We start from the raw sequence: 26,769 nt of genomic DNA, 5'->3' as shown, positions 1-26,769 counted from the left end.
GTTTGATGAGTTGTTTAACTCGTAATTAGCTAAGAATAATGGTGTTTGTTTAAGCCATAATCAAGCAGGGTTATTACAAACAGTTTCATTGGTGTCCCCTTCCCTTCCATGTGGTATACACATTCAATGTTATTTTTGGTCCCCTTTTCTTGTTGCAAAAGTCATTTTGGTTTTCCTCATTTTTGTTCTTTAATGCTACCATTCCTTGATCAATAAGAAATGATACTTCTTAGTCCAACATGGATAAGGAGAAAATACAGTTGAGTGCAAAAGTCACACTTGTGGTAATGCTAGTCCACAATTTTGAACATGTTGAAACTAAAATGAAACTGGACACCAAATTGGGTAATGTCTAAGTGAGTTGTGTTGTCCTACATTTTGTCACCACAAAATGTTGGTAATAACACAAAACTTTTCCAAGCTAGTTTTACATTTCTCTAAGCTTGAATTTGATATTTAATTATTTAATGTTGATCGATAGATTCATTTCAATTCAAATATCAAATTGTTTTATTGAAAGCCTTCGTCAAGTCTTTTTTCGTTTTGTTTTTTGTTGAGCCTTTGCTTGATTTTTTAAGCCTTCATCGTCCATTCTTTGTTTTTGAGTTTGCGTTTGCTTGTTTTTAGTCTTTTGGTTTTGCTCATGTCATGCCTTTCGTTTTGCCCTTCGATTCAGTCTAACTTAGAGGTCAATCAGAGTTGTTAGTCAAGAAATATGTTCATTTTAGTGCTTCAAAAGTGGACCTTTTGAGTGCAACAACACGAATTAAAAATATAATGTTATATTTTCAATTTCGCTTTCACTTTTTGAAAAATATAACTTATATTCATTTTTTTGTTATGTTTTTAAGTTACTTTTAACTTTAAATTTTTAATTTAAAGTGACTATAGTGCACTTTATGTTATAATTTTAAGTTGAGTTACTTTTCAATTTTTCACTTAAAATAACTATATAACTTTAGCAATATCACTATATAGTTTTAGTTTAACTTTTGGTTTTAAAAATCAAATGTTTATTTAAATGTTACTTTAAAATGATGTTTATAGGTTATATTTTAAAATATGATAAATCAATATTGTTTATGGCCCATTTTGTAACATTTTTATAATTTTAAGTGAATTAAATGACTTAAAGTCTTCATAAATGGACATTTTATATGCAATAACATGTAAAATCCATCAAAAGTGGACATTTTACATGTCACTGCATATAAAGTTTGCTTTGGTGGACTTTTTTGATGTCATTACATCAAAATGTTATTATAAGTGGACCTTTTTGATGCTACTGCATCAAAAGTGAAGTTTTTATGCTTTTACATCTTAAAAGTGAGATGCATTTTAAAACATGCTTCCTCCCCCAAAAGGTTCGTTTTTGCTTATGAGCATATTTCAAAACATGTAATAGCACCCAAAAAGTTTGGTTCCGATGAGATGCACATTTTAAAATATTTAAGTGACTCAAAAAGGTTTGTTTTTGATCAAAAAACATGTTTTAATATATGCATTGAACCTCCAAAAGTCCGTTTTTGAAGAAGAACATGCTATTGCCCTCTAAAAACCTGATTTTGATCATAACTTGATATTTACTTGATGTTTTTGCACGAGATTTTCTCCAATAGGGCGGTTTTGCTTGGCCATGGATTTTCCAACATTGAATATGGATTTATCTTGCTAAAAAACAATTTTTCAAACTCTTTCTAAGGGCACATTTTTGGAAAATCCTTCAAATAAATCCATTTTGAGTGATTTAAATAACGTTTTTGCAAGGAAAAGAGGAGTTTTGGCATCTTCAATCATTTGCAATGCATCTTGGCTCACATTTTTGCACGTAGAAGCCAAAAACAAATTCATTTCTTGCTTTTTATTAATCACGTTTTTTCTAAAAATGTCTAGAAAATTGGGGTTTTTATCCACTTTTTTGCATTTTGGAGTCATGTTTTTGCATTTTGATCCATGTATCTGCATTTGGGGAAGTTGTTTTTGCATTCACAAGTCAAAAATGACTCAAAAACATGCATTTTTTGGCCACGTTTTTACAAAAACGGCTCATATTTTTGCATAAAAAGGTCACGTTTTTGTTCAAAAAACTTAAAAAATGACTTTTCAGCCCATACACTTGGATTAAGAGGGGTTATTTTTGAGTTTTAATGCATTCTCTTGTCTTTGGAGACCATGTTTTTTGCCTTCTTAAGTCAAATTCGACCCTTCATTGCTTATTAATTTTTGTTAAATGCAAGTACGAAAAAAGTCAAGAAGTTGTTTGAAAATCCGGATTTCAGGAAGAATTGGTCTTCAAGTCTATAAAACTTGCTATTTGGGCTCTTTAACCTCCAAGCAAGTGGACATTTTCAAACTTGCTCATCAATTCATGCTTATCTTGCTATCTCCATGCATATTTTAGCTTGAAATTGCACATTTGTTCATATATATGCCATGAAAAGTGCATTTTGCCTTTAAAAATGATGAAAACTCTCATTTTCATGCTTTTGAAATTTCTCCAAACTCCAAATTCGAATTTGCATGTTGAAGTAGCTTCCTTGTTGACATGTTTGAGTCTTCTACCAAAGGCATGTGTTTGTTTTGTGCTTTGTGCTTGCTTGTCGGTTTTCTCCACTTTGGAGAAGTTACAAGTTCTTTCCCAAGGACTTGTTTTTGCTTCATTTCATGTGAAAGCATCATCACGTTTCACTTCCATTTTCCATGTCACAACACTTCACATCTCATCTGACAAATGCGATTACATGTTTTCCATCTCATTCGCCATCTGCACATGCATGTAATCCCATTTTCTGCTTCCATTTCCATCTCTCCATATGCATTCACACCTTCATGAGCAAATACATGTTTCCGCATTTTTCCATGCTTTCTATCTCATCCTTCATCCCTTGTTACATGTTGCATTTACATGTAATTCATTTTCCATGCAATGACATCTTGAAAGCCCAAGTCACTTTTTGAAAATCAGCAATCTCCATTTGCACACATTCCTATGCACCAAGCACTTTACTTCAAAAAGAAAAGAAAAAATGTTAAAGGTGCTGATGGAGAGTTGTTCCGAATTTACATCCGAACACCATCAAGAAGGTTTTCAAAGTGTCAGAGAATCCAAAATGTGCCAATCTACAAAAGAGAATTCACAACAACTTGAGTGAGAAAAGCTAGATCACATCAAGTTTTCACATGACAACAGACAATTCATCAAAGTCAAAGGTTATCAAAAGACACAAGACCATGGTTATCAAGGTGAGTGCAGTGGTACAAAGTACAAGAACTCCCAATCTTGTTATCATTTGGTATAGCATCGCCAAGTACAAGGCCTTTTACGACAATCCCTATGAATTTTTCAATTCTCTTCCGTCTTCATTCTTCTTCTTTCATGTTTGTAATTGAAGATGATGTATTACATGAAGATGTGTAATTACATGTAATGTGAGTTACATGTGTATGTAAAAGATGTAAATGCGAGTTGCATGTAACCCTATATTTTCTTTTTTAGTTAGACTAGGTCAAAGTTGGTTGAGTTGCTCCCACTTTTACCTCCATCTTTTTCTCAACTCTTGTGCCTATATAAAGGAGTGCCCCCTCATTGTAAAAATCATCTTTTATTGTATGTAAGAAAGCTCTGCCAAATTTGTGCAAGCATAACTTTGATTGTGTAGTACGAATTTGGGAGAAAAGTGAATAAAAGAAGTAATTGGATTCGAAACTTTGACTGGAAGCAATTGTGACAGAGTAAATTAGAAGTTTTGACCATAATTTGTGCTTATTATCTTGATTCATGTTATTATTGTGTTTAATAAAAGAGCATAGTGATTTAAGAAGCAATTGAAGCCGAAACTTTGACTGGGAGCGGTTGTGGAAATATATAGCTAGAAGCTTTGTCTGTAGCTTATACTTCTTTCTTAATTTGCAAAATAGTTAAGTATTCTTACTTTTAGGAGTCTTTGTGCCCTAATTGTAAAGCTTTTCATATAGAAATACAACTGGACTTAGAGCCAAACCGGTAGATTTTTAGTTAGCCTTTGAGTTAATGAAGGTTTATTGGTATCACTGTTTCCAGCTCCTGATAGAAGTGTAGTTAGAGATTCACACTGCCCATTACTTGCTCCACAAGTAAGTGGATTCTTTTTTGAAAGATAAGAAGAAAGGATATTGATAACATCCATTTTATAAAAATCTCTTGACTTCTTGCTTACCTTGAGTTGATCCAAGGAATAGTGAGAAGGGGGAGCCTTCCTTTTAAGGTAAGAGAGACTTTGTCTCACACACTGTGGCTGGTCATCCTATTTTGCGGTTTGATTTTAACCCAAAACTGTCGGTTGCAAAATATCCACCCAACAAGTTGAATTAGTAGTAAAGATTAATAAACAAGCATACTATAATTATGCTTCAACAAGATGGCAAGGAAGATGGTGGAGTTATAGAGCACAAAAAAGGGAAACTTTTGGTGAAGTGAAAATGGTTGTTTGGTGATTGTGCTAGCATAGAATATTGACTAATGAAATGATGTGATGGGAAATCATGATAAAAAAGACGAGTTTATGAATGAAAATTGATGCATGTCTTTTACCAATCAATGCTAGCTCACATATGCAATTTGAGTGGAGAAATGAGACGGAAGGTATGCCAAGTGGGAAGTTGAGTCAAAACAAAGGAGCTAGTCATGCTTTTAGTATGGCAACACCACTTCAAACGATAACCTAGATAGCAATAACTTCAAGAATCTATGTCCATCTAAAGACTTTACTATTAGCAACACCATCCTGAAACCATAACAAGAAGTTAGGTCAATTAAGGATAAAAATCAAATTCCCCTTTACATCATTTAAAAGAAAAAATCACTTAAAGTGTAATGTTCCTATTTTCAACAATATTGTTTTGTGAGTATTTGATAGTTTCCAAGTTTTCATATAAGCTTCTAGGTGTGCTAGGGAGTACTCCAACTCTCTTGGAGGATGTAGATTTAGTATTTCAATGTTTGTATTTGTGGCAGCGAACTCAATTGGCATTATGGATTGAGGTGGTTCTTTGAAAAGTGTTCTCAAACTTCTAGAGTGTTTTCCATAAACTTCTTGGAGAGTATTTATATTTTTAACCAACATCTAAGTTAATACCTATCATTGTTCCATAGCTCCAATTATATCATGGCATGATCAGAATTAGATTCTAATTCCTTTGTAGTGCTATCACTAGAACACTTGGGAATTGGATGCCGATGAGCTGTTCCCATTTTATGACAACCAAGGCATGCCTAAGATGATTATAAATGTGCTTGGTGATTTGAACATAAGGGATCTAGTAAAACACAAGTTTGATAGGTTTTCATGGGATAGTATAGTTTTAGATTGTTATTGTGTGAGAGTAGACTAGGGAGACAGAGTGAGAATAAGTGGCATGAAGAAGAAATACTCAATGATTGTAGCAACTCTAATAGCACAAAGATTTGTCATGCTGATAGCACTTGGGATTTCATCATGAGTGGAATTATTGGGCTTGAAAATCAATTTTGCATGGTGATACATCTTCCTTTTTAAATGGAAAACTTCTCATGATTTGATTTGTAACACACCTATTGGTTCATGCAATGAAGATGAAGAGATACAAGGACCTTGTTATTGTTTTGAGAATTGCAGTAGCATCTGTTAATTCCTATCACATTGATTACATTGTAAGGTATGCACATCATTTTCTTTGTAATGTGCTGTTCTCTGTGCTAGCTGTAATGGTACCTAGTTGGTCTATCTTTCCATCAGGATAGGCTAACAATATGTGATTTAGGATGCCAGCCAGTCATAGGAGTTTTGGTTTTGAGGAGATTTTAAATGGGATATCCTAAGGGTAAAGTCAGTTTATTTTATTGAGTTGAAATATAAAGTACTTTATTGTTTAATGTCACTTTATGACAAAATGACTTGAGTGACTAAAAGATGAAATAGTCTTTTATCCCACATTGCTAAGATGTTTGTATCGCTCTACACTTCGAGGTTATAAAAGAAAAGCAATTGCATTGGGATTGCCACTACGAATATATGTTGCTTTATAAAATCTTGAAGGTTGCTTAGATGTGGCTGGATATTTCCTAAGGACGAAACCCCTTAAGGAAAATAGTGAGGTTGGACGCAAACCTGACACTCACATTGGTACTTTCAAAACTGAAGTTCGATTGGATACATTGAAGGTTGATAGGAAGTCAGAGTCTTTCCGACAATAGTGAAGTAAAATAGGTCAGTACATGAGGTTTTCATGCATTGGTCATCACTGAGTAATACTAGTTCAAGTTGGCAAGTAGACAAGAGAGCAGTCGCCCTGTAGCAGAGGAGATTGTTATAATACAATACTTTGTGTAAATGTCATTCCATTACATTTGTTGTACGTTACCAATGTTTCTTTTTGGCATCAAACATACAGTAAGCTGAGCTTGTAATAAAGAATAGCTGGTTGCCATTTCAGAATCTTAACACAGTGAAAGCGACACTTGAACACCTTTCTCTAGTAATGACGAGCAAGGAATATAATAACAGGAACAATATATAGAAGCCGAAGGAGGTTACGAAATCACCTAAGTGTCTTGATTAGTAGTTCACGGGATCCCTCATTTCCAATTAGCGGCAATCTATATTATCAGAAATCGGGTTTGTACTATCTCACACCTGTAACTATATGTTATGGTCTTCATTTCTCATATGTAGGAATTCTATCATTAACATAAAGCATAACAGACCTGGGTTTATCATTGCAAATTTAAATGGGTATTATAGTCTAATGTGTCTGTACACTATCCATGTATTTGTTGAAGTTCTTTTCCACATAACTGTTCATGGAATTTATAATGATATACAGTAAAGTGATAGTATAGAGGCATTTTGTTTAAGGCAGTGGATTGTATAACAACTGTTTGACGAAATTCCCTCTAGTCACGGTTCAATATTTTTAATCAAAACCAACAGAGATTATTACAGTGGTATCAGAGCCATAAATCTTGCCATCTTGTGGGGAAATTTACTACACTCTAGGTTGGAACAAAAAAAAAAAAAAATGATAGCTAGGTATGAGGAAGAAACTTTATAAGTTTAGTCATCTCCAACTAGAACAGGTAGAGTCTTCAGATCAGATTGACTTTGAAGACAATTATTCAATTGATGAAGAGTTAACATTTGGAACGGGTGAATAGGTTGAATAGAACACACAGGTTGAACAAATTGAACAAGTTGAACAGGTAAACAACGTTCAAATGGCTCATAATGAGACAGAGTAGGAACGAGAAGTAAGGGAAACATTGTGGACTATTAGGGATGCGCAAAATAACATTGCTAATGTGCTTCAGCAGCTTATAGGTACTATGCAGCAATTAGCTCCGGTTAACAGGAGAGCCTTGAGCCATCACAGTGGAGGTGGTAGTGTGGCAGGATCATCTCGAGCTATTAGGGTCCCCGCACGAAACACAAACAGACCTTTAATGCCTGTTTTTAATGCAGAGGAAGAGGTAGCACCGCCAACAACACCAAATTTACTGCCAGAAAACATTGTGGTGATATATGATGAGTGGGACTTGTTTCGTGACCCAGTTAAACAAAATATGTCCTTTATTCAATACTTAAATCAGAAAAGGGAGACAAAAAGACAGTAGTAGGACATGAGATCTAGAGCACCAAACAAAGACTTAAAGCATGCTATGAACAAACTATCTCTCCCGACTTTTGATGGCAGTAGTAAGACATCTGCAAGAGCTTGGATTCACAAGCTAGACACTTCCTAACACTTAAACCTATGTCAAAGACAGAAGCCATCAGATTTGCTACAATACATTTAGAGGGAGCGGCATATGATTGGTGGCATCATGGGTTAGTTACCCAGGATCATGGTCTCATTACGTCCTATGAGACTTTCAGCTCTAAGTTGATAACTCACTTTGACAGGAAGGATATAGAGGTCTATTAGAGGGATTTGACATAGTTACGACAGGCTGGATCTCTAGATGATTTCATTGATGAGTTTCAGTAGATCTCAGTGATGGTTCCAAACATGTTAGAACAGTGTAAGGTAATGTTGATCACCGAGAGTTTACATGATAGATATAGAAGTTTGGTTAATGTACTTAAACCAAACACTTTGGATGATTCTACTAAGATCCCAAACGATCTAGAGTCACCCTCTTTGATATTACAGCTTCCTAAGAAAACGTGTAAGGGGTCCACTTCATTCCAAAAAAGCAAAAACCAGCATAAGGCTACACCTCCCAGGATGGACTTTGAGACACAGAATGAACTCAGGAGGAAGAAGCTATGCTTCACTTGTAGAGAGCCATGGACGCCAGATCATAGATGCCTAGGCAAAGGAAAGGTACATTATGTAGAGGTACTTTCAGAGGAGGAGGATGAGCAGTAGGAGGGTAGCGATGTTGATGGTAGTGATGAGGAAGAGAATGAGGATCGACCACCTAGAGAGAGGAAGAAGGGAGGCACCCAGGGACAACTTCCTATCATAGCATCACTCTCCAGCAATCCCACAGGACACCCTTTTCGTTTGAAGGGAATTGTTAGAGGACAACGTATTATATGTCTCTTGGATACAGGTACCTCACATAACTTCATAAGTTCATGACGGGTTACTAAGAGGAAGTTACAAATTGACGATATACCTGAGTTTGAGGTTAAAATGGCAGGAGGTGAGAGATTGAGATGCACAGGAAAGGTGTTAGGACTTTCAATTCATTTTGATCATTTCCTTCTTGAGACAGATTTTTATGTGGTTGATTTGGATGGGTTAGATGCCATGTTGCGTAGAGAGTGGTTGCAGATTATTGGTAGGTACACAGTTGATCATGATAAGATGCAATTGGAATTTTTACAAGATGGCAGACAAGTGATCCTCAAGGCTATGCCAAAGGGAGAACCCAGATTGATTTCAGCCCACAAGAGGAGGCAATCATGAGGCATGATGACATGGAGTGGATAGCCCATTGTTTTATTTCTTCTAAGGCTACCTTAGACTCAGGATAGCAGATTCATGTTGACATTCAGCCAGTGCTTGATAAGCACAAGAGGGTTTTTGAGGTCATACCTCCAGGGATTCCCTTAGATAGAGGGTTTGAGCATATCATCGAGTTGGAGGAAGGCACCAAACCTGTCATCACGACACTTTATCGTCATCCCAGGCAATATAAGGAGGAGATGGAAAAGATGATTAAGGAACTTCTAGATATGGGACACATCAAACCTAGCTCCAGTCCCTTTGCTTCGTTAGTTGTATTGCTGAAGAAGGATGACACTCTACATATCTGTATTGATTACCGTGCTCTCAACAAGAGGACCATCAAGAAAAAGTACCCAATCCCTTGTATTAATGAGCTACTGGATGAGTTACATGGGGCAATTTACTTCTCAAAGTTAGATCTTAGATTAGGGTGCCATCAGATAAGAGTTCATTAGGAGGACGTGCATAAGACAACCTTCTGATGTCACTATGGTCACTACGAGTTTTTGGTTATGCCATTTGGACTAACTAATGTGCCAGCTACATTTTAGCCGTGTATAAACCACATCTTTAGAAAGCAGCTGTAGAAGAGTGTATTAGTATTTTTTGATGACATATTGATTTTCAGCAGAACTTGGGAGGAGCACTTGCAACATCTAGATGAGGTACTCAGTATCATGAAGGAGCACTCGTTTGCTAAGGAGTCCAAGTGTGAGTTCGGATTGACCGAGATTCTTTACCTTGGTCACGTGATTGGCGTAGATGGGGTGAAGGTACATCAAGAAAAGATTTAGGCAATCCTAGATTGGCCACCACCGAGGAACGTGTCAAACTTGAGGGGATTCATGGGTCTTTTGTATTACTACAAGAGGTTTGCTAGAGGTTTCTCTTAGATAGTGGCTCCCCTCACCAACCTCACATGGAAAGGGGCTTTTAGATGGATAGTTGAGGTAGAGGAGACTTTTGATAGGCTCAAATAGGTGATGAGCATATGCCTCGTCTTGGCACTATCTGATTTCTCTTGACCGTTTGGTCTTGAGTGTGATGCTTCAGGGAGTGGTATTGATGCGGTTCTTATGCAGGATAGGCATCCAATTGCTTATGAGAGCAAGAAGCTCAAGGATGGCGAGAGACCGTACTCCACTTATGATAAGGAGATGTTGGCTATTATGCATGCTTTAGCCAAGTTTAGACAGTACGTAGTGGTGGGCAAATTCACAGTTAGGACGAATCATAATAGTTTGCGCTACTTCCTAGAATAGAAGGATCTTAATGAGAAACATCAAAAGTGGGTCAGCAAGATTAAGGCCTATGGTTTTGACATTGAGTATGTCGAAGGTAAGAACAATGTAGTTGCCGATGCACTTTACAGGAGACCCTTAGTAGCGGAATGTTGTGCTATCTCTAAGATTTCAATAGATTGGAAGTCTCAGTTGCTGGTTGAGTATTCTAGGAATACTCAAGCATGTTAGATTATGGATGGACAACTTTAGGACAGTAGGTACAAGGTAATAGATGATGTGATTTTCTATAAGGATTGTATTTACCTCGTACCAGATCTAAACTCAAGGGTAAAATTATGGAAACTCTACATGATGCACCATCAACAGACACCCAAGATTCTTCAAAATCTATAGATAGGTAAGGGAAAGATTTTCATGGAAGGGCCTCAAGGACAATGTCCTCCAACATATCAAGGAGTGTCATACTTGTTAGCAGAACAAGTCAGAGCATGAGTTTCCGACCGGGTTATTACAGCCTCTCCCCATTCTGGTGCAGAAATGGGAGAGCATTTCCATGGATTTTATTATAGGGTTGCCTAGGGTGTGTTGGTTATCAAAATCACTGTTTAGAAACCTACGAGCCTTGCCTGCTCGATGCTGGGTATCTAATTGATTTTGGCCAACGTGATAGGATTAAATCCTCTGCGCTTTAGGTTCCGCCGGACCAAGGCCTATTTAACCAAATCCAAAACTTGGATACAAGATGTATTATAGTGGATTTCAACGCAAAAACAAATCCCTCAACTGGCAAGTGTCAAGGAAAACTTCTAGATTGTAATTGATAACTTCAAACTTGGATTACTTATTAGAATTGTATTTTGCTGAAATGAAAAACAAATTATTATTAAAAATAGATTTAATCTCTTCAAAGAAAAAATTAGAAAATTACCAGCCTATGGGTTGAAAGTGATGAATAAATTAATGATCAGTGCTTGATTATAATGGGTAATAGAGTCGAATGTATACTTCTTACATACAACTTAATGACGTGAATGATATTTTATTTGTTAATGTAAAGTGCCTTGACAATTTTTGAAGTTTTATCCTTGTTTTTCTGCCTTAGGAATTTTGTCAAACACTTCCCTTGCAGCCTCAGTTTGCTGATGTTTGTTGTTTTGCTACGATTTTTGAATGCCAATGATATTGATGAATACAAATGATTGCAAAATAACTAATTGGAAATCAAAGTGATATGCAACTTCTTTTTATTATTTTCCAAATGCAAGTACATGAAATTCTGATGTAAAATGCACACCTACAGCCAAGAGGTATTTTCACAAACACTTGGCATGCATCCTATGAATGACTATGCAATGAGACGTTTTTACAAACATTTGGCGTACAAACTGAACAACTGAATTAAGTTGATTTCCCTTCAATACTTCAATGTTTACAATGACCGAATACTTTGGTAACAAAAAGACATATATTACTTGTCAAATGTATCCATCTACAATTGCCAAATGTAAATACCAAAAGAACCTGGAATAAGTAGTTGAGATGACATGCTTTTTGGCTTTTCTTTTTTCGGATTTGCTTTTTCGGATCTGCTTTTTCGGACTGCTTTTTCGGCTCTTCTTTTTCGCTTTGCTTTTTCGGATCCGCTATGAAAACTAAAATCTTTCTCCTTGCCAACTGATGTCAAAAATTAGATGCATGGGCTGAACAAAAATCACTGAATATTATCTCCCAATTAATCACAAATGAATTGGCTGAATACCAATTCCTCCAGTCCCAACTAGGGTTGATATCTCACAACCGAAATTGGCACCTTAGAGTCTTCAAACCCTCAGGCAAGTATGCAAGCACTAAGGCTCTCAGCACAATAGATGAATATGCAACTCAAGATGTGTAAAATGACCCTCCAAAGGCTCCTTATAAAGATTTCACAAGCAACTCCAAGAAGCTTCTAGAAGAATCCAACACTTTATTCTTTTAAGTGACTTTTTGATATTTTATTATGTTAGTTACTTTAATATTAAATCAATTAAATATAAAGTTACTTTTTAATATTTCATTGTTTAATAACCTTATAAGTAATTAATTTAATATATCTTTTCCCCCTTATTTTTTCCTTTTTAGCCTCCGGGGAAAATAAAGGCTAAAATAAAATAAGTAGCTGGTGCTTGTCAAAAAGGGGACATTACAGTTAACAACTTAATTATTTCAATGCCACGAATTATCACATTGTTACATATTCAGACAAGTCTTCTATGATTTAACCCTCATTTGGACACAACAGATACAAATAGAAGAAAGCTTATATATCCTACAATATTTGTATTTATCAAGTCTGAAAAGCAATGGATAATTCTATGTACCTATCAAAATAACGAATTATAAACAAATAATCATCACAGTCATAAAGGACGATCCATACATATTCTTACTCTAAAACAAATTAAATCCTTATTGATTTTATTGCTGAATGGCTTGTACTTAAGACACTCACATTCGGTGGTACTCTATTCGATACAGCTCAATCTTAGACAATTTTAATGCTTACATCCAATAATTTCCAATCTCGAACTAGTCTGCTCAATAATACAACAATTCCTCTCAGAGAAAGTGTAGAATTATGCTTGCTTTACAATATATATGCAGGAAAATTTGTTTTTATTAATACGGGCTCTGTCTGTCACCAGCAGACTTCATACTTTTCTCATTTATACAAGATGAGCAGACATTCATGCCTTTTCCCAAACAAGGCGTCTTTTCATAACAAATAACTACTCATAACTCCCCTTTTAACAAACTGTGAACACAATATTTTTAATCAAACACAATACAATCCCAAACTATCGAAAGATTATCTCTGTCTTAAACTATTAAACCACCACTCCAAAACTTCTCCCTTTATTCCATCGAACATAAAGCAATGATGTTTCAAAATAGAATAAACTTCTGAACATAGGCATGAGCATTTTCTCTTCCTCATAAACCTGGAAAATGATGTCTTAAAGAAGGACCAAATCACGCTTCTTCCCTTTTTATGCCTGGGACGTGGAACTCCATCATCAGTCTGTTATATAAAATATTCCAAGGGTATCATGCTGCAAGTCCATCGTGAGCCTGCGGGATTGTGTTTATCAACTAGAGGTGCATCCTTTTAGCATTATATTTACAGATCTTATGCTTACAGGAATCGCCTTTGTCCCGATCCTTAGCATTCCAGTTCAAAACCCAATCACCTGCCTTAAAAGATCATTTGGAAGATTTTTTGTCATGAAGGAACTTGACTTGTTGCTGCTTATATTTTGCTCCTGTGCTAACCTTCTTACCTCGTCTAGCTCAATTAATGCATTCAGCCTATTTTCCATAAAATTGATATCGTCTAATTGTTCTTCGGTAACAAATTTGTAGACAGGTAACAAGTTATTTAAGGGAAGTTTGGCCTCTTTGTCATAAACTAAATTGAAAGGAGAGAAACCTGTTGACTTCTTTACCGTGATTCTGTCCGCCCATAGCGCCAAATTCAGCTTCGAATCTCAAGCGCATTTGTTGTTATCTAGCATTCTTCTAATAATCTTCAAAATATTTTTGTTGCTAGACTCTGCTTGTCCATTACCCTGGGGCTGATATGAGATGAATATGAAACTGTAATGCCATATTTCATGCAAAACTCAGCAAATTCATTAGACCTAAAACACATACCATTGTTAGCTATGATTTTTTGAGGAACTCTGAATCTAGTCAAGATATTTTCAATAAGAAACTTAATTACCACTTTACTTGTTGACTGCCAAGTAGGTATAGCTTTTACCCATTTGGTAAAGTAATCGATGGCTACTAAAATCCAACTATGTCCACCACTTGACTTTTCACTAATTTCTCCTATAAAATCAATTCCCCACATTTGGAAAGGTTCTTTTGCTTGTAATGTCCTTAATGGGAGTGCGCCATCATACTTCAACTTATCGGAGAATTTCTGACAAGCTTCGCACTTTTGAACATAGGCATGGCAATCCTTAAAAAGTTGAGGCCATTAGTAAGTTGCCTGTAATATCTTATGTGCTGTAGTCCTGGTTGAGAAATGACCACCGCAAACCTCCTCATGCATTTCTTTGAGAATAATTGCTGATTGAGCAACATCTAAACAAAACAATAGAATCCCATCTTGATTTTTCCAATATAAATCACCTTGAATTAAAACATATTTGGCCACCTGTAACTTAATAGTTCTTTTCTGATTTTCATTCAAATCATCTCTACATTTAGTTTGTTGTAAATAATACACAATATCTGTGTACCAAGGGCATCTCTCAATACTATAGTATGTTTGTCATCAATTTGGTTAACTTGCATGGCCTCCAAATTTGACTCCACCATAAGCTTAGCTAGACCTTGCCCTCTAACCAATTTCGTGATTTGAATATCTATATTGAACTCCTGAATTTGATTTATCGAACGACATCGCCTCCTAGTAATTTCAGATTGCCTAAATATGTCCTTGATGGCAGCATTTGGTACATAGGCTATAACCTCAGCTCCTACTAAATAAGGTCGAAAGGATTTTACTGCCTTAATGAGAGCATAAACCTGTTTTTCATTTATGTCATAGTTTAACTCATCCGCTTGTAAACTCTTGCTAAAGAACGCAATTGGTTGTTCATGTCCCTCATCATTCTTTTGTAACATAACTACAACTATGGTATGATAAGAAGCAAATGAAAATAATTGGAACGGCCTCTTAAAATTAGGGGATTTCAGAACCGGGGCTTCCTTTATAGCTTGCTTTATCTTAGCGAAGGCTCCTATAGCCTCATTATGCCAAGCAATCTTAGTTCGCTTCTTAAGCATCTTAGTGATGGGTTTAACGATTTCAACAAAATTAGAGACAAATCTTCTCACAAAGTTGATCTGCCCAAAGAAAGATTGGATTCCCTTAGTTGTTTTGGGTATCTAAATATTGTCGATAGCTGCTACCCTTTCGGGATCAATTCTTACCCCCTCCTTAGAGACAATATGGCCTAGCAATTTTCCTTTAGTTACCCCAAATTGACATTTTTTAGGATTCAAAGAAATTCCAAATTCGAGGGCTCTTATGAGGATCTTCTCTAGATGCTTACAATGGTCTTGTGCTTTCTTAGAATAAGCGGTAAGGTCATCTTGGTAAACAACCATGATTAAGTCAATTAATCCATCGAAAGCAACATCCATTGCCCTTTGAAAGGTAGCTCCCGCATTTGTTAGCCCAAAAGGCATCCTAGCATAAACATAGGTACCCCAAGGTGTCGTAAAAGCAGTCTTATATTGTTCGGATTGTTTAACTTTGACTTGATTATAACTTGAGAATCCGTCCGTCATAGATAGTAATTCATTACTGGTCACCTTTTGTAATAAAATTTCCATGTTAGGTAATGCATAATTGTCCTTAAGGGAAGATATATTCAAATTTATGAAATCTATACATAATCGTATATCTCCATTCTTTTTTCTTACTGGGACTAAAATCGAAACCCATGTGGAGTGCCTTATAGGTTTTATAATTCCAGCATCTCTTAATTTAATGAGTTCATCTTTTATCTTTGGAGCTAAGGTTGGATTTATTGGACGTTGTCTTTGTCTAAATGGTTTGGCATCAGGTTTTAGAGGTATTTCATGCTGAAACAAATCTTCCCTATATGCTTTAAGCTCGTCATAACTCCAAGCGAAGATGTGCCTATATTTTCTTAATAAAGCAACTAGATCAGTCCTTATTTTTGATGACAATTTCTTTCCTATGTAAACCTTTTTGGAAGAACTTTCACTTCCCAAATTTATTTCTTCAATTTCATTTTGGATCTTAGTAGATTTGCTGCTTTGTGGACTTTCCTTTTCATCAAAAATTTGTTCTAAAGCAACTAGACCCTTTGGTATTTTATTAGTTTTTAATTGCATTATTTCCTTTTCAAACAATGTTTCCTTACCGTCTTTCTCTTCTATACACCCATTCCAATCAATGAATTGATTTTCATAATTTTCCTGTCAAGTTAAAAATTTAATAATATCCTTATCATCTTCAAAAACTTGCCAGTTTTGCACATTGTCTGGTATCAAAGGTCTGTTTTTTATTTCAACCTGAATAACCTCATCAAACGGGATATCTATTTGTCTAACAGCAAGGTTAGCCATTATATCAGCTAGGTAATTAATTGATCTATCAACCCATTTAATTGAAAAGGCATCAAAGACTTCTAACAAATCCCACACATAATTCCGATATTGTTTTAATCTTGGGTTCCTAGTTGAAAATTTATGCCTAATCTATGAAACAATTAAATTTGAATCCCCTAAGACAGCAAGCATTTTAATCCCCTAAGACAGCAAGCATTTTAATCCCATATGCTTTTGCAATACCAAGACCAATAATTAATGCCTCATATTCAGCAATGTTATTAGTACATTCAAAATTTAGTAAGAAAGAAAATCTAAAAGTTTTACCCGACGGCGAAACAAAAACAACACCAGCCCCATTTCCTTCCTTACTACACGCCCTATTAAAAAAACAGTTGCCAAATATCACTACAATTTTCCTTTATATAAATTGAAACTGGATTAGCAATCTTAGAAGTAGGTTTAGTTATGCTTACCTGGAAGTTGTCCATGTCAGAATGGCAAAAGTTAATTTCAGGATTAGGAACATAATTTTCAACCAAATAGTATGATTGGTGTTCCCTTTCAATCCGAATTTCCTTGCCTCCCACATGTATATAGCGTAAGACAAATCCAATTGCACGTGACCTCCGACCAAATTTGACCATTGCCTAGACAACAACATACCATAAGTTGCTGATATCTCGACTACTGTAATGTCGGTTCTATGTGATATATGTGGAAATGATAGAAAACAAAATTCAACATTTTTAATAATTCCAACTACAGGTACAGATTTGTTATCCATGGCATAGCATTTACCAAAAGGAGTGTCAATTTTAAGACCTATTTCTTTCATTACATCAGCAGACATAATATTGACTATTGCGCTAGAATCAATCATACAATTCTTTACCAATTTATTAGTTATCAACAATGTTAAATAGAATGGGTCTACTTGATTTGACTTTTTATTTGATGTTGTTCCTAAATATACAATAGGCGTTTTTTCATTATTTTTAACATCATCCTTATTGTTAATATCTTGCACACTAGATAATATCTTCAAAGTCTCGTACTTGTAATCAGAAAATTTCATCATCTCCATTAGAGGCACAACAATTTTCAACTGAGATAAAACATGACTCATAAAACTATGACAATCAAATATTTTCTTACCATTAGTTTGTATTGGGTGATAGCCGCGCACCAAGGGCGAGGGACTGGCTTCAAGAAGGGCAAGTCATCTTAAGATTCTTGAAGGAAAACTTACAAAGGGCACAGAATTAACAAAACATCTACGCCGAAAGACACCGAATAGAGAGAAATTCCAAAGTGGGAGACTTGACCTATCTCAGGCTCCAGACATACAAGCAATCCTCGTCGAAGGCAATAGTGAAAGAAAAATTGAAGCCACATTTTTATGGTCTTTATTGTGTAACTCACCGCATTGGTGAAGTTGCCTATGAATTGGAACTTCTAGAAGGGAGCCGCATCCATAATGTCTTTCATGTCTCCTACCTGAAGAAAGCCGTGGGACAGAACATTGCAATGACCATAGATCTTTTGCCACTCAATGAATAAGGAAAGCTCGTGTTAGAACCGACTGAGCTCATTGATTTATGGGAAAGACTTTGCAGAACTGTACCCTAAGGGAATACTTGGTACACTGGGAACACTTGCTGCTACATGACATGACTTGGGAAGGTGAACACATTCTTTAGCATCCGACATTGCATTTGCTTGAAGACAAACAAATTTTGGGGATGGGAAGATTATAATGTTCCTGTCATAAAATAAATAATTAATCAAATCATTGTTTTTGGGCCGATTGATTTAGTATATCATAGACCCATTTTTTATTTAATTGTTTTTGTAGTTGTGGCCATCAGCTATCTTTGTAAACCCTCAAAAGTTCCTCTAAAGGCTGTTTAAGCACGATATGTAGGTAGTAGTTGGTATGCAATTTGGATTATATTTTCTTATACTGTGAATTCCAGTTGGGTTTCTTTGTTGTTCGCAATTTCGGAAGTGAAAGATCTTCCCTACTTGGCTATTACAGTTTTGGTGGGGATTCAACCCTCACCCTATTCTGTCTTTGTATTACTTGCTCGAATCTAGCAAACCCACACACCATCTTTGTTTGCAAACACACACACACACACACACACACACACACACACACACACACACACACACACACACACACACTTGGAATTGGATTGCAAACACTTGTACACGCATTAATTGGCATATTTAGCGAATATATATTGTTCTGGCATCTAGATTGTAGCTCAATCCGCACACACCATACAGCCAACTACAAATTCCACGGCCTAACTACAACTACACATATCGTACAACCATGCCATGCAGCCTAACTCAATTCCACATACTGTACGGCTGCAACTCCACATAGCGTATGACCATACCGTACCGCCTAACTCAACTCCACATACCATATAGCCAATTCCACATACTGTACAACTGCTAGGGAGTCTCCACCGTACAATGCCCTTTCCCCTCACTTGGCACACACACTATATTTTCCGTATGAACATCTCCCCAATCCATCGTACAGATACCATTTCCCTACCCGTACGGCTTGAATCAGATTGTATGCCTTGAATTTTGTCCTTCATGTTACCTTATGTGAGTTAAGGGAAGTCGATCTTTAGATTTGTGAAGGAGGAACATTACAGATACTAGTGGAAAGAAACCAGGAAAATCCAACAATCTCAATGATTTGTAGTGCTTTTTGAAAATCTGTATATTTTTGAATCTCTGGACTCAAAAACTATTGAACCAAAATTAAGAAATATTGATTTTATTTAATATAGACTGTAGGTGATAATAATGAATATTGAAGACAGATGTATTTCTTTCTTTTTTGAACCTTATAATGTGAAATATTGGGGTATGTTTCATGAAAAGTCATTTATATATCTTTTAGTTTGATGGACGAAGTGAGTAAATATTTGAAAAGCATTGAAAAATAATTTAAACCATCCATTAAAATTTTGAAGGTACTTTCTTCTTTCCTTCGCAGTCTATTACATCTTTACCTACTTGGCTCATTATGGATTCAATATATTTGTCCTTGAACATATCTGCAGACCTTAGCCAGAGGTTTGACAAAGACAAACATTGGCGTGGAGATGATGGATCTTAACATAATAGATATACAAGATATGATAGAGTGTGTTGGCCGATGTGCTGGAGTTGTCATTATGACTCCTCCTAGCTCTGGACCTGCCAATAAAGCTCTAAGTACACTTTACGCAGCTGTGAAGTCAAAGCAGGTCAGTAAGGAACCTGCAAGATTTTAACTGTTGATATTTTGTCATCTACGTACAAATTCCTTATAGTAATATTTTTCTTTTGATTATTGCATGATGAAAAATAGTTTTCTTGCAGCCAATTGTTATAGCAGAGAGCTATGGAGGAGATGATGAGCCTGTTGATACAATAGCACAACGATTTGTAGGAATGGGGATTTCTCTTCCAGTTCCACCTTTGAGAATAAAAGAGATACCAAATGAGGCAACGTAATCTTCCTTCTTGCTTAGTTCTTGTTTTTGTTTCTAAATGAATGCAACTTTACTTATTAGTTCTGGCTTAACTTTTCTTAAGCATGAGCAAGAAACGTCTTTGAGTTTGCTTTTACATGTTTATGTTTTTTCAACCACTAAACATGAAGAACGACCTTATTTGCTTATGATCTTGTGTTATCACTAAAACCAAATGGAAGGTTCAACTAAAATGTAAAACTAGCTGTTAGAAGAATTACTTGTGCCGCCTAAAATAAAAAACTGCAGAAAACTCTTCTACAAACAAAGGGCCAAATTTTGCGATGTTAGATGCCAAAGTGGCGCAGGAACATATGTGACCATGATGATCTTGCATCACCAAAAGAATATTTCTTTCAAAGTTTTGGTTGTTTGTCTAATAGGTGTTTTGTCAAGCACACACACTCGGAAAGCTGCTACAAATTAGTTACAAATTGCCTTAAATTGTTCTCTTAGGCACATGCTTGTAACTATGCTACAGGTTGGTTACAACGCTACAGGCATGCAATGCAGCAATAGGCTGCTACAAGAGTGAAGTGGGTTGCTGCATGTCAGCAATAAGTATAGGTTGCTTACAGGTGTTCTCTAAGACTACAAATTAACTTGTAGTTATGCTACAAGTTGGTTATACCGTTATAGATTATTGTAGGCACTGAGTCTAGATGTCTATGTTATTTAAGATCTCATAAGTGGTATTTTATTGACTCCATTCAGGTCATCGGGGAACATTATTATATCAGGATCATTTAGAGACAATTTAAATTGCTTTGAGAAATATGGACAACACCAGAATCTATGTTCAGCATGCTAATTTCAGGACTTCTGTAGGGCCCATATTGACCTCATATGGCATCCAAATTAATGAAGGTTTGTACATATGAATTGCTCTTAAAAAATAAGTACAATTTAGAAAACATGATTCCGTATTTTGAATCTGGATGGGTTGTTCCCTGCACAGATGTCTTGTCATGGACAGGAACTCCCGATTCTCTTTTTCTCCCTTAGGCTAATTTGAGTCTGCCGATTTGCATTTGGAGTGTTTTTGCTAGAATTCTACATTTTGTCTCTGCATTTAGAAATCTGGAATATATCTTGCATTGCATAGATTACGTCAGTTGCAAGTTTGGAGCCTGTGCAAGATTAGATTGGTATGGAATGGTAAAGATATAGAGTCATCAGAATGCACTTGGAATCAATGAAACAACAAAGGAATGGGTTTTAGACAAGGATTGTTCAAGGGGATGGAAAAGGAGAGTATGAAATGAACCTTGCAAACTTCAATGAATATTTTGAGCAGTTGAGTCATAAAGGGATCTAACAAAGTTGAGATAAAATATGCACAAGGATGAGAAAATCAAATCTTTTATTATAAACGAGCATAATAACCCATCGTTGCACTTTCAAGGGATGAAAGAGAGGCAGCTATAGAGACATGGCAGAGATAACAGCATAGCTGGGATAATCCTAAAAATGTCCTAGCTTTGCCATCCCACATATCTCCTCCAATGCACCCAATGCACCAAGGGAAAAAATAGAAGGCAAACTAAAAGGGTGCATATGTCATTTTAGTGTGGATGAACTCACAACATGGAATTTCCAAAAAGATATCATTGACCTTCCATTGCATGCACCTTATTTAAGTGTGCCTAGAATGAAAAAGGAAAGAAAGCAAAAAATAAATGGTGCATGAAGGTTAATGGTGGGGATAAAACTGTAACATGGAAATTCCAAAACAAATATCCCAAATTTGCCATCCTTTGCACTACTTCCATATTCACCCCAAGAAAACAAAACACAAAATACATTAAGAAATAAAAAAGGGAATTTGTTTATGACTGGAATTAATCCAAAAGTTACTTCCATATATGCACTTCCATATTCACCCCAAGAAAACAAAACAAAAAATAAATTAAGAAATAAAAGAGGGAATTTATTTATGGTTGGAATTAATCCAAAAGTTTCTTCCATATATGCCCAAAATGTTGACCTTCTCCTAAAAGAAAAAGGCACCATCGATTTCCTATAAAATACAAGTGCCTCCCCTTCGTTTAAGACACATTATTTCTAGTGTAACATCGGTGCTACGGTACACAGGGATGTAAATATTATAGATCTTTTCTAGAGAAAATCAAAATTCTGATTATAAAATCTCAATAACTGATATGCAGTTATAAATACCTTATATATATATATATATATATATATATATATATATATATATATATATATATATATATATTTGATGTTCCTATTGAGATCTCTGATATCCTTATCAAAATGATCGGAGACTGTTATAATGCTGAGATAGACTTTTACCAATCTGAGTTTTGATGACTGCTTTATATACTACAATGCCGCTGTGATTGATTGAGCAATACAACAATCATCGATTACCTTCATTTATATGTTGGGTGGATATTTTGCAACTGATAGTTTTGGGTAAAAATCCAATAGCAAAATAGGATGACTAGCCACAGTGTGTGAGACAGAGTCTCTCCTACCTTGAAGGGAAGGCTCCCCCTTCTCACTGTTCCTTGGATCAACTCAAGGTAAGCAAGAAGTGGAGAGATTTTATAAAATGGGTGTTATCCATTCTTCTTATCTTTCAAGAAAGAATCCACTTACTCGTGGAGCGAGTAATGGGCAGGGCAAATCTCTAGCTACACTTCTATCAAGAGCTGAAAATAGTGATACCGATAAACCTTCACTAACTCAAAGGCTAGCTAAAAATGTATCGGTTTGGTTCTAAGTCCGGTCCAATTTCTATATGAAAAGATTTACAATTAGGGCACAAAGACTCCTAAAAGTAAGAATACTTATCTATTTTGCAAATTAAGAAGAAAATATAAGCTATAGACAAAGCTTCTAGCTATACACTTCCAAAATTGTTCCTGATCAAAGCTCTAGCTTCAATTGTTTCTTAAATCTTTTCTATTCAATTCATGAGATACAATTACCAATAACACAAGATAACATGAATCAAAGACAACTTGGATGAATTATAGACAAAGCTTACAATTCACACAAATAACAATCTCACTTAATCAAATTTAATTCTCGAATGCTCCTTTGTATTCACTTTCTCTCAAAATAGTGCTTGCACAAACAAAGTTTTGCTGGCACAATCTCTCCAGAGCTCTCTTGCATAAAAATAATGATAATTTTACAATGAGGGGGCACTCCATATAGGCACAGGAGTTGAGAAAAAGGTGGAGGAAAAAGTGGGAGCAACTCAACCAACTTTGACCTAGTCTAACTATAGAAGAAAATAAAGGATTACATGCAACTACACATGCAACTCACATTACATCTTTTTACATACATGTAACTCGCATTACATGTAATTATGCTTTTTCATGTAATTTGTTCTTTACAACTACTAACATAAAATAAAAACAAAACAACAATCTTAGAGATTGTTTCTCAGTGTCTTGAATTTGACAATGATGTCACGTACTATGGGAAGATTAACAATTTCCATTGTCTTCGATATGGCTTCTACTCTCACTACATTTGCATATGCTGATTGCACAACTTTGGAATTTGCTACTGTAGTATCTAGCAAGTGTTTTGTCAAGGATTTATACAAAACAAATTTGTTCATTGTATGTGAACCAAAATCTTCAGAATCTACATCAGCATTGATTCTGTTGGTATATTTTGAATTTACCATCTCTGTTGCAATAAGATTACCAGATTCATTAGTAACATGACATCCCATTTGTTCCAAATTACAAGTTACACTTGTTTCAACTGCTTGACAATCTCCAAAAGCCACCTGCAACTTTGTGATCAGCTTCCTTAATGTCTCCTCCTTGTAACCAATGAGCCCTTGAAATTTGAAATACTTTTCACATGACGGAAGAATGTCACATGAACCAAAGCATCCAAATTGAATTTCACCATTTCATCTCAATCATCAAAGATTTCCTTAAAGTTATCTGCTTTTTGAGTCAAAGAAGAAATTAAGTTTTGCTCCATTTCATTCATCTCTTTGATACGCCTAAGAATTGCAAATGTCTTTGTGATGGCTCGAACTCCTTTAGAAACAGTTTCCTGTATCCAAGAATTAGTAGCTTTAATTAGCCTTCTCTCTTTAGACTTTTGAGACATAACAACAACACTCTGAGAAGATTGTTTCTGGATTACCTCATTCAAACGAGAAATCTCCTATTTCAGCTGATTCTTCTTCTCCCAAAGCTCATGATTGCTTTTTGATACATTGGCCAATGCATCTTGAGCATCTTGCAAACAACTCAAATGTGATTGCTTTCCAACTTCAACCTTAGTAATCTTGTAGTTAGAACGAGTAAGTTCCTCAACAGGTTTATCTACCAAGGGCTCAACAACCTCAACAAATTTGGTTCTATCAGAATCGACCAAAATTATGGAAACAATCTCATCTTTCAAATATTTGGATTTAGTTTTCTTAACAAGAAGATTGTTAGGAGGAACAACCACTTGCCTTCTCTTTGTTGTTATTTTACTCAACCATGCAGGTAGGCTGAAACTTTCATCTGCAGAAGCAAGCATAGTGGAGACCATTGGCATTGATCCAGATTGTATATCTGTAGTGATTGAGCAAGATTCAGTTTGTATTGTTGAAGGCATAGGAACATGTTGAGAAGACTTCATCATAAACAATTCAAATTCTGTCAAAGATATATCAAGTTGGGAAACTTGACCACTGGTAAGAGTTGGAAAATCTTCAAACACATTTGCTAAGTGATCATATTGTTCACGTGAAGGGATGCGAGGAGCATCAAAAGAAATAGGAAGAGCCATGATATTAACCTTCGAGATTGGAATGGAAGGAGTGAAAAAAGTGGAAAATGAATCCACATCATCATCAACCCCATGCAAAAAGGGTTCTTCATGTATAGAAGACGTACAAGTTTGTGCAGGCATTGGAGGAGATATAATCGTGGTTTCCCCTTCTTCATTTGAATCTCCTTTATCAGATTCTATTTCCAATTCTTCTTCTGATTCTGCTACTCATTTTTGAATTGACTCAAGAACTTGAGATGATTTTGTTCCTTTTCCACACTTCAATTTGAATTTGAGGAAATCCTTGGCATCAAAAGATGAGGCACTATCTTTCCATGTAATCTCCAGTTGTGATTTTTTACTAGGAGGACCAAAACTTCCACAATCCAAGCCCATCTTAGGATTTACTCTTTGAAGGCCTTTACTTTTCAACTATTTGTTAGTGTTTACTAGGATGGATTGAAATCTGTCCATGGTAGATGTACCTTCCTTTTGTTGCCATTGGATAGGAAAAGGGCATTTCTTATCAAAGTCGGCTTGATGAAACTCCAGATCAAGGATGTTACCATGATCTTCAACTTGAAAATCTGAAGGGATTTCTAATATATTAAGATCAATTATCTATTGCAAGGTTAATCTGCAGTAATCCATCTTCATGATGTCAAGTTCTGTCCTCATATCTATCCAGATGTCTTCGATGCGATGAACATGAGTGTAGGCTCTTTTCATCTGAGAATTCATCTCTCAATAGTCAAAATCAAATCTGGCCTTAAACTTCTTCAAGGTAATCAACTGCAACTTTGCTTCCATATTCTTATCTTTAGGCACATAAATGATTGAATAATTGCCAATAGCCAAAGGCTTAGTTGAGGTAATGCCAAAACTAGGCCTATGTGAAACATGCTTATTACTCTGCACGTCCATGAGCTGTCTAGCTAGCTCCATCAGGATGATTCAATATATAGCATACCTAGGTATGATATACAACTCTCCCTTGAAATATCCAACTCTCAAGTATGTGAAAGTGGGAAACTGAAGAAAAATATAGCCGTATTGGTTCACCTTCTCTCATGCTGCATCGGATACTCTTTTGATCGACAACTACTTATCAAACAAGCACCGAAAATGTCGGAAGAAGGCATCTTGGACTCTTCTGTAGTGGAATTTACTATTTGCCAAAGTAATTTGTTCATAGTAATCCCAAATAGGAATTTGAAGACGATCTCCTTTGGTTGAAAGACCAGAGAAAGATCCCATGGCAGTAGCAATGCAAACTAGATAAGAATTCATGTAGAAGGCACTGATGTTCCCACATTACATATCTACTGGCAGAGTGCAGTACTAATAAGTTCTCCCCAAAAGATATGTTCTTTATTCTCCATAATCTGAAACATGAACTTATGCATCCATGGCTTAAAATCCGACTTAAAATCCGACTGAGAAGGATGATGAGATCCTTATACTCTTGTTTGAAATTTGACCGATGAACGGTCTTTGGCCATCTGGAGAAATTGCTTCTTTTATTGTCTAACTAGTAAAGGTTGACATACTCTTGATAATTACTCTTGTTCATTCCAACTGGCCAATGATGATCCTTTAGTCAAATTAGCACATTCTGATTTATGTGGAACCTTGAAGATTTGTTCTATAACCTCGAGATCTAGGCTAATGATAACCTTGCTGTCAGCATCTTTGATAGTTTTTGTCTTGGGAGTAAACCACCGTGCACATCCATAAATGAAGTCAGGTTTTATAGCTGCCATAGGAAACATGGATACCAAGTGAATGTTGTTTCTCCTAATGCGCTTCATTTCATGACTAGTTGGAGTTTCAACTCTTTGTAGAAAATCAGCCACATCAACATGACCAATCTTTCTGTCCAACACGTTATCCAAAATAGATGATTGAAGGAGCTGTATGAGCCAATTCTTTATCATTTTGATATTTCATTTTGCCTTTGGATTTGGATGGCAATGACACATCTTGTGCTTGTGCTGCACTAAAAAAGTCCCAAAACATAAATACATCATCAGAAGGAATCTCCATACAAGTGAATTTTGGATCAGTAGTGAAGATTCAAAAATGGATTGGAGACTTACACA

The 26,769-nt window shown here is 35.8% G+C and overlaps 1 protein-coding gene across 1 annotated transcript in view; it reads left to right on the top strand.

Moving 5' to 3' along the window:
• The window catches only part of LOC149538945 (uncharacterized), a 187,087-nt gene that overhangs the window by 104,844 nt on the left and 55,474 nt on the right, over window positions 1-26,769 (top strand). The window contains exons 5-6 of the mRNA XM_089800335.1: window positions 19,448-19,633; window positions 19,749-19,879. Coding sequence (XP_089656461.1) covers window positions 19,448-19,633; window positions 19,749-19,879 — 317 coding nt within the window. The remainder of the gene's footprint in view (window positions 1-19,447; window positions 19,634-19,748; window positions 19,880-26,769) is intronic.

This window comes from Cupressus sempervirens, chromosome 9, assembly GCF_028749045.1.
Source record: "Cupressus sempervirens isolate cs-2001-9-10 chromosome 9, ASM2874904v1, whole genome shotgun sequence".
NCBI classification, from domain to species: domain Eukaryota; kingdom Viridiplantae; phylum Streptophyta; class Pinopsida; order Cupressales; family Cupressaceae; genus Cupressus; species Cupressus sempervirens.
This window is presented reverse-complemented; position numbering and strand designations above follow the sequence as displayed.